At 30.0% G+C, this 9,977-nt stretch overlaps 1 protein-coding gene across 3 annotated transcripts in view; it reads left to right on the top strand.

The window, feature by feature from the left end:
- Positions 1-9,977, top strand: part of sas (stranded at second) — a 228,782-nt gene that overhangs the window by 114,680 nt on the left and 104,125 nt on the right. For all 3 annotated transcript variants that reach the window (XM_014421361.3, XM_014421359.3, XM_014421360.3), the window contains exon 2: positions 3,108-3,152. In XM_014421361.3, coding sequence (XP_014276847.3) covers positions 3,108-3,152 — 45 coding nt within the window. The remainder of the gene's footprint in view (positions 1-3,107; positions 3,153-9,977) is intronic.

The following is a 9,977-nucleotide window of genomic DNA, read 5'->3' as shown; positions in this document are numbered from 1 at the left end:
TTAACCTCCTAACAGCTCAAAGTTGCAACTAGACAAAGAACAATGGTGGAGATGCTACACGAGCGCCCTCACGAACCCCTTTGATCTGTGTCCAAAAACCGACTCTCGACGGCTCGGCAACGAGCCTAGGCCAACCAAGCCAAACCACCCATCCACATGCTCGCGTATGTCTGAGTTCGCCATGGCTCGGCCAACATGTAGAGGCCCCTTTAGGTTACTTGCTCGTAATTTGTGTTTTGATTGTCTTAGTATTGTTTTTTGACTTTTTTAAACAAGACAATCAGTAGCCAAATTTTCACATTTCTACTTTTCACTTACTTTAGGCATGTTGTAAAAAATTACTGTAATGAAAACTTAGAAGTAAACAATAGCAAGAAGTTTTGGAAGGAAAGGTTATGAAACAAGTTGCTTAAAAAATCCGCTAGGAGGTCTTATGCATTTAACATTTAACATGACTTTAAATAGGGCTGCTTACAATCCTATATTTATGACATTTAACATGGTAAAATTTTTTCCATTTAACACATCATGAATACCCCTATTAAAGTAATAAAAAATTGGGGTGAAATACCTGCTTTTTTTCACCTCTTGGGCTCTTAAACTAATAGGTTAAAATAGGTCTTGTAGATTAGTAGCTTGTTTTCTAATAAAAGATGAGAGTATCTATTGAGTTATATATTACACTGCTACTGAAATGTCAAGATTTGACATTTTTAGTTTCATATATATTTGTCATTTAACATTATACATTTTTTGAAGAAGTAATAAAACTGTAAAACTTCATACCTCTTTTTAATCCTTGTTCTTATCGGTGATATTAATACTCTGTTATCCGGTTACGGTTAGAGGAGTACAGGACTATCCGGTCTCAGTTGACTGGGATCGCAAATGCTCCTGGTTATTGTTGTAGCGGAGCAGGTCGGTAAGAATGGCAACTGTTACTGCACTTGCTGTGACCAATCGTACCGTTATTGCAGTCTCCACTCAGTCGCTTCTACGATGTGTACTTTCGCTTAGTATTATATTGCAATCTAAGTAATGGCATTACAGTTCTGTATATTCAAATATAAATATATAAAAATCTAAAGTACAAAATTGAAATTCATGTTTCATAAATAAACACATTAGACATAATCAGCAACACTAAATATCAACAGACAGAAGTAACAAACTGACTACCTGTTTTGAATAAACGGTTACGGGTTGGAAAAACCAAAACAAAACCGCATTTATCTTCCTCTTTTTCACCCATATTCAGTTCTGGTACAAACCCTGAGTTAGTTGTATCATAGGAATGTAGAACAAATTGTAATAGGCAGTTGTAATGTTTTAATTGTTATAGTTATTGATCTATGTACATCTTGTTTTAATACTTAGTTGAAGATATTCTTTGTTCTAAAAAATTGTTTTTTCATTGTAGGCCATGGCTATGCAAACAATAAAGTTGCGGATCATAACTTCAATACCATTGTCTCATTGACTGATCCTCAAAAATATACATCAAGAAAAAAGTAATACTTATAAATTTAATTAAGGACCAAAATAAAAAAAAAATACGGACCTTAGTTATAAATATAACACCTTTTTCAAAAATTTCAAGTTAGTCCTTATGTAATACCTAACAAGACCGAACTGTAGTCTTTGTATTTTAGCAGCCAATATATTTGGGGAGCATTGCTTATTAATTATTTTTATTTATTTATTGCTATTTACAACTGTAAATTATAATACATTTAGTAAATTTGATCTCAGTTATAATGGCGTGATACAGACGTCTACAGAAACTACCCATTGGTAGCACTCTAATGACGTTTTACATTAACAGGCCTCGAGAAGAAGATAGCCTTCTCAGGCGTCTCTGATGATTGTCAGGAATGAAAGAGGAAGCATGGTTACTCTTCGGCTTGGGTAGTTAGGGAGTTTATAATGGAAGGATTGATATCTGGTTCGGGGTAGATCGGTTAAATATGGAGGATTAAGGTCTTTATGTATGATTTTATTTGTGACAAAGTAAGGAGCATTGAGGATTTTACCAAGGACATTGGATTCTAAGGATTGGATACGAAAGGAATTCGAAGGTTTAGTGGAACCACAAAGCTCAACTCCATATGTCCAGATTGGCCTTATTACATTCACGTAGATCAGTCTTTTGTAATGAGTTGGAGGTTTAGACCGTTTGTCCAGTAAGTGCTGTAATAGTCGAAATCGACGTGGAGTTTCCTTTCTTTTCAGTTTGTTATTCTAGGTTAGTACTTATTAAATAAATCATTTCTTCCTTTAGTTGCGATAATAAATTAAAAAACGACAAAAAATATTATTCAACGAAAAATTAATTGAATTATTTTTGAAATTTGTGTTAATTATTTGATTATCTCGATACGAATTCTTCTTAAAATTTCATTTCCTATCACACACAAAAAAATCTCCATTCATCTTAAAATTAAGGAATTAAGGAACAAAGTCGCTAGAGGAATCATTTGAAGGTTACAATGTCTGAATACAAATATAGCTGAAAAGAACTCCAGATTACCTCATTGGGTTCCCCCAAATTTCATCTTCATTATAAACATTCTTGAATTTAAAGCGGGAAAACCGGATATCTGTTACATTCTGTGTAAGGATTAGATCTTCTAGTAGCGGATAGGCATTGCAAATAATACCAAGTGGAGATCTATACAGACAGATATTTTTATAAATTTGATTTTCAATAAGCACTTCCTGATACAGGCGTGTAGGGAAATTACCCATTGGTAGCACTCCAATGATATTTTTACACTCTTTTCGCCTCGGAGGATTGTCAGCAATGGAGGAGGAAGCTACGCTAGGAACTAGTGCGTTTGGGTGGTTATGGAGTTTATGAAAGGAGTGTTATCTGGTTAAGGCTAGATCGGTTACATATGGAACATTAAGGTCAACTTCAAACATAAGTGAAAATAACAGTTAATGGAGAAGATGTAGTTGTTGAATTACGCAGTTACATAGACTATAATATTTTTAATATTCTGAAAATAAACTTATAGCAACTTCTTTATAATTACATCATACCATAATTTAGATGATAAAAGAGACGAGTATTTGTATTCTACTAATTTTATTTATTTTTTCAGACTTACAACCCAATGCGTCAACGGTTGCGACAACACTAGCTCAAGGTAAATATGTACTTCTTTTATTTCTACTAATAGTAAGCTATTATTATTCAAAACTCCATTGTAGAAACATTAATATTAATAAAAAAATTTTTAAATACATTACATTAATTCAGTTAAAATTTCAGCATAATGCTGGTTCAATTTTTTTGTCTCTGATTAACAGTATAATTAATATTCTCTGATATAAATACACATACCTATACACACACATGTGTACCTATATATATATATATATATATACACACACATATATTTAGTCTCCAACATTTTTCTTTTGAAGGTATTGTTTTCTTTATGCAAAATCACTGTCTTTTAAAAATCAATATTAAGAAGAATATAACATTTAGAAGAATATTCATTGTAATGTTAATTTTAAATTAGATACAAAAAATTTGAATCAGTATTAAGCTGAAATTTTAAGTAAAGTGAATTTATGATCATAATGTTCTTTCTTGGTTATTGATAATATAAGTAATATATAATTAAAATTGATAGGTTTTAAATACTAATGTGGATGAATAAATAAACTGGAATGAAACTGAAAATATGGCAAACCTAGGATAGTGCCGAAGGCTACTCAATGTAATGAGATGTAAATAGTAGACCGTAGATTATTGATTGGAGAAGATGATGGGGGGGGGGAAGGTGCGGTCAGCAAATAAAAAATTATTTATTATTATGCCGACGTTTCGACCTGAGTTTCAGGTCTTCATCAGGGCTACAGAACAAAAGAGATAACAACCATCATTCAGAGAAACAGAAAACTGAAAAGAAATAGTATACAAACAAATTTGGAATTATACAAAATATTGAATTGAATAATACAAAATAATTGATTGATAACTATGGAATTAGACAGTAGCAGATTTATAACAGTGAAAGATGAAATATAATATTAAGTAGGTAAGAAGATATGTCAGTGGTGTCTAAAAAAAATAAAAAAAACTGAAAAACGAATTTGAATTTACAAATTGAACAATATAACAGAAAATAAAATATATGATACAATGGCTTATAAGAGTGGCTTATAAATGAATAACAGTATAAGTATTAACTCATTTGTTTTTGTTAGATAAAGATTAAAGGGTATGTAAAATTTATTTACATTATTTATAAATAATTTTTTGTTTATTTATATTTTTTTTGCTGACCATCTTCTCCAATCAGTTACTCAATGTAGTATTGATAAAGGGAGTAGCTGAAAGTGATATTGTAAACCACAAAAATATTGTAATTGTAATAATTGTAGCTGTGAGAATAATAGATATTTTAGAGATTATGATGAAGATCATTTTTTGGTGCATAATGTTTTCATAATTTAAAATGTTTTAAAGAAAATTGACAATGGCAAAGTGGCCTGCAATTATGTTGATTAACAATGTTTACATGCTTGTATTCATTTAATAATAATTAACAGTACGTTAAAATTAATTATCATTAATAAAATGAGCTAGTGAAAAATGGAGGAAATGTCTCACAATTCATAAATATTTTTTAATCGGAATGCCTCATTAAACGTTCCACATTAAATCTCATAACTTTAATTTTAATTTAATTTAAGTTTGATCCTCAAACGGATTGCACCAAAATGTATACATCGGGACCTAGTCATGTCTGACTTCAGGTATCCCCCCGAATGTATGTTGAATTTTATTTAATTAAAACTAGTGTAGAAGGTGGAGTGTTGAATTATGAGACATTTTTACTTTTAGTAATGGGCACATTTATTTACGAGAAACCAGAATAAAATCCCTGAGGAGGGAAATAAATTAGTATTATAGTAAGTGATATTTAATTATAATGTTAAATAATATAAATCGATATCAGAGGGTCTCATATGTGAATATACATAGTTCTCTTATCTGGTGACGTCTTCGCCTTCGCAATTACGTTTTCTAGCCGCTTCCCTCTTCTACGGAAGAAGGTCTTTCTGTCTCGAAGGCTGGCCACCATGTCCTGGACTATGGCGTGATGGCAGGGGCAGGCCAGGTCCTAGCTTGCATGGTGCATAGTTTAGGGCGGCATTGCAGTCTTCAGGCTCTTCTGGTACGCCCTGTTTCGGGGGGGTATTGGAAAATGAGACCAAAATTTGGATTATGTAAATCCGACAGTTGTGATAGTGTAATAAGGTAGGAAATGTAAATTTTTCATAAGGTTTTTAAAGTTAATTTATAATGAATGTAATGTATTAAAAAAAAAAAATACAGATAGATTCTTGAAAATGGTCGAAAAGGCTGAAACGTAGGAGTTTAGGGTAGTAAAAATGTGTAGAGGAAAAATGCCAAATGGATGTTATTTTTTAAAACTACCAAACAATTCTGTCTCAAACAAAAAATTTCAATATATATTAATATTATATGTATATATACTTGACCGTAAAAATTGATATACATAAGAAGATGGTTAGGGTTGCGGTCAAAAGAGAAACAAAAATAGTTTACAACTATTTATTTTGTCGACGTTCCGTCCCACTTTGCAGGGCTTCATCAGGGCTAAAAAGATACAAAATGAAACTATGATAAGATACAATGATAAGAATAAAAACAAGGAAAAACAAGGGGAAAAAAATTTAGAGATAAAATAAACGTCATGATAGAATAATAAAAAAATAATAATAATAATAATAATGATGATATAAAATGATAATTTTATATATTTATGATAATATTTATTTATTTTTTATTTTTATTATTCTTTCATGACGTTTATTTTAACTCTATAATTTTTTTTTCCCCCTTCCCCGATTTGTTTTTGTTTTATGTACATCTCTTGTACTTTTTTAGCTTTATATTTTACGTATTTCTATAAAGAAATTTTACTCTTGCCATTGTCACTTGTTTTTATTCTTATCTTTGTATCATTTTGTATCTTTTTAGCCCTGATGAAGCCCTGCAAAGTGGGGCGAAAGGACGGAAAATAAATAGTTGTAAACTATTTTTGTTTCTCTTTTGACCGCAACCCTGACCATCTTCTAATATATATTAATATTAATTTGATATTACGACCTATGAATAATTGGAAGCTAAATACTTCCTAAAAGGTTATACCTTCCGGTTTTCGTAGAATGTGACTATAAAAAAAAATATACCTTAATGTTTACATATACTCTTATACGTATTTTTGAGGTTCTTGAGGACCAGTCAGTAAGACAACTATATCCAGGCACAAGACAAAATAGAGCTATAATTTAATATATTGTATGAAATTCACCATTAAGAGAATTGCAGAAAATCCTATTTTAGAACTTTTGAACAGTAAAAATGTCTATAAAGAATAGGAGTATCAACACAAATATAGTTGTACCTCCATAACAAAAACTCTAACAAACCTGACCAAACTGCTTACATAACAAGTTGCAGACAAACTGGACATTAAAATTTGATACAACTAAAATAAATAATTTAAATAGAAATCAAAAAGGAAAGATCACTAAAGAAAAATATAAAAATCGGGCTATGATAACAAAATTCTAAAAAAATGTATAAAATTTAAATTCATGTTAACTCAACCTCATTAATACATTATTCATAATTAACAAAACTAAGTATAAATAAATAAAATACAATACAGAAATAATAAACGGATTACCTGCTAAAAGAAAGGTTACGGTTTGGAAAAACCCACATTTACCTTTCTCTATTTCAATCCTATTCAGTTCTGACACAAATCTAGAATTATTTGTTTCACTGTAATGTAGAACACACTGTAATGGGTATAGTTATAGTTTATAGTGTTATACTTTCTATAGTTTTTTTAATAATCGGTCAAAGAAATTATTTTTTCAAAAAAACTGTTTTTTTTTCATCATTGTAGGGCATGACTAAGCAAAAAATAAAATAAAATAAAAACGCAAATTGTTGTCTTATTGACTGATCTTCAAAAACCCATATTATTAACAGTCAATAAAAAAGGTTGTGTGTGTGTGAGTGAATGTATTATATTTATATTATTAATATTAGTATTTATGATAATTATTTCATTGTTTAGGGCTATACCCTTATTAAATTAATTTTTTAAATATATATTGGTAAAAAATAAATGAAAGAAAAAAAACCTAAATCAGTTTAAAATAATGTTAAATGCAGATCTATGCAACTGAATTTTATAGCCATACATGTTCAGTTCTCTAAGAATTATGTCTACGGGTCGTTGTTTTTGCATAATTTCCTATTTCAGTTATTACATGGTTAAAAGTTAGGAAAAACTTGAATCAATTCGTATGTCTTTTTTGTAGTGTTTACATTTAAATCTGTATCCATCTTACTATGGGTTATACGAAAAGTTATTGAACAATTCTTATACCTTTTGTTTCAAGGGTTGTTTAACAACTTTCTTGTACAACTTCTTATACATTTGTTTTCCAGCAGAGCATAAAATTGTTTTCTGTTACACTGTAACCGTGAATCAACCCTGTGGGTTCTGGAGCTCTCCTGGGGTACACCCAGCCTCATGAATTGGGTAAAAATCTGGCTGTAGAGTGTGATTCTGACCAAATCACATCCTTGCACAACCTTTGGTCTTGTAACAGTACTTGCTTACAAAGTACTGCACCTCTGGCCCTTCATAGGCTGTAGCCGTACACATTTTAATTATTAATTTAATGCATTTGTTTTGGAATGCTTGTAGCTGTTTTTAAGATTGTTAAATTAATGAAGCTCCATGTGGAAGAGTCATATGTTATGATAGGTCTAAATCGATTAGTGGAATATCACTTTGTTGAATCACTTTTTAATTTTGATTTTTTATTGAAATATGGGAACATTTTGTACATTATTTTCCTTGCGTTTTGTAATTCAAAATCAATTTACTAGTTGTATATTCGTTTATTGTCCTATGTAACTTTTAAGTATTTTACGAATTTGGCAAGTGGGATTGGAGTATCATTGGAAACTATGTTCGAGGGAAGTCATCGTTTAGTGAACATTATGACTAATTTTTCAATGTTTAGATGTAACACTCACTTTTAAAGGCACTTTTTGATGATTTTTTTAAAGATTTTTATAATCTATTAGTATTTGTGTCATTTCCGTAAGATGGAGGAAACAACAACGTGTCATCGACACAGAGGGCTGTATCAAAATTTTTGAATTTTTGATAGTCAATAATGAATAATATTGAAATTGAAAAGGATCCTATCGGGATATACTTTTTTCTTGAATTTTGAATTCTTCTGAAACCTTCCGAAAATAGACTGCCGGTTCGAATCCGGCCTAGGGTGTGTTGACTTTTATTTCTGTGGCTGTAACACGATATGAAAACTTGCCCCTCCACCATGATTAGAATAGATTGGTTCTAGATACGGAGGGGTCCGTGTGTTAGAAATGACTTGGAAGGGATTAATAAAAAATTAATGAATAAGAATAAAAATAAATTAAAAAAATTGACTTCCCTATCTTGAAAATAAAAAATTCTACAAAAAATGTTTTCCATTCTGAAGCTGACAGCGGTTTGAGAACAAACTTTCTATCTATAATAGTTTAGGGGATAGGGCTCTCCAAATAAAATTTTACTAAAACTTGTAAAATTTCAATTTTCATTTGTTGATATTTTTGCATCTGATGATTTGTATTAGGTATCGAAACATTTAAAAACTCGTAAGTATAGCCGTTTGACTGAACTCGACTGAAAGTTCAGATATTTTCATTTTCCGTAAAATTGTTCCGAAATTTGGGATACTTATCTATTTTCGTCTCAAATTAAAATTAAATCTTCTCAACTTTTAAAACTTTTAACAAGAAAAGATATAAATTGTTTGTCAGATGCGTATTTTGGCAGATGATGGCTAAAAAATAAAAAGAGATCTATAGATTTTTTTAAGATGGTGGTTCCCGCAGAAAAATATTTTTTGTTATTAATCAATCAGAAAACCTTCCAAAGAATCATATTAAAAAATAATCTATAACGGAACATTTTTATCTACTTTTGACTATTGGACTAGACTCTATATATCTATTTATTATATATATATTATTATTTATATATCCATTATATCTATATATCGTTATTACATTATAGCGCCGATCGTTATAACTTTCCTCTGCCATAAAATAAATTAAGTTATTATTTCTGAAGATGCGCGAAGATAGTTGCAGTCATAGAAGCCAAATAACAGAAAATGTCTATTTTCATTTGTACTACAAGACTCTAAAGATATGACCTTTTGTTTGTGACGGTGACCCCAAGAGAGCACCAATTATGCATAATAAGAGAAAATAAAAGATAGCAATCTTTTCAATCATAGCTGACCCCTGACATTCAGGTCATAGGTAAAATGTTAGAGGGCAAACCGTAGGATACACTTTTGCAAAAAAAATATTATTATTATATTGTCTTAGTTAAAAATTTGTATAATTAAAATAATTTAATCACAATGCAATAATAAATAAGTTGAAGAATAACAAAGAAGATAAATCTTTGTTAAATATCATACAAAAAAAAAATTATAAAATGAAGAGTGAAAGGATTTCAACTCAATATATTCTGATTTGGATTTTCTCTCCAATAGCACAATGAAGATAATTATGGAACCAAAATAAAAGCTGATTTTTGGTTTTGATACTAAATAATTATTTAGATTGAAGCATTAATAGTGGTGACCAACCTTATCTTTTCCATAACAAGAGATCTTTAGGTCTACGGATGCGGTAACACCGATTTTAGTAAAACTATTTTTGATGATACTAGGTCGAAAAATATTAGACATTTGTTCGTACTTGTTAATTATAGTATCACCGCTTCTTATATATATTTTTCTTTTAATTATATTATTTATTGATAAATATTACAATATGCCACAAACTTGGGCAATGAGTAATTAAACACAAT

The sequence above is a fragment of the Halyomorpha halys genome, unplaced genomic scaffold, assembly GCF_000696795.3.
Source record: "Halyomorpha halys isolate HHAL.00 unplaced genomic scaffold, Hhal_1.1 Scaffold315.1, whole genome shotgun sequence".
NCBI lineage: Eukaryota > Metazoa > Arthropoda > Insecta > Hemiptera > Pentatomidae > Halyomorpha > Halyomorpha halys.
Note: the sequence above shows the minus strand (reverse complement) of the source record. Positions and strands in the feature narration are given on the sequence as shown.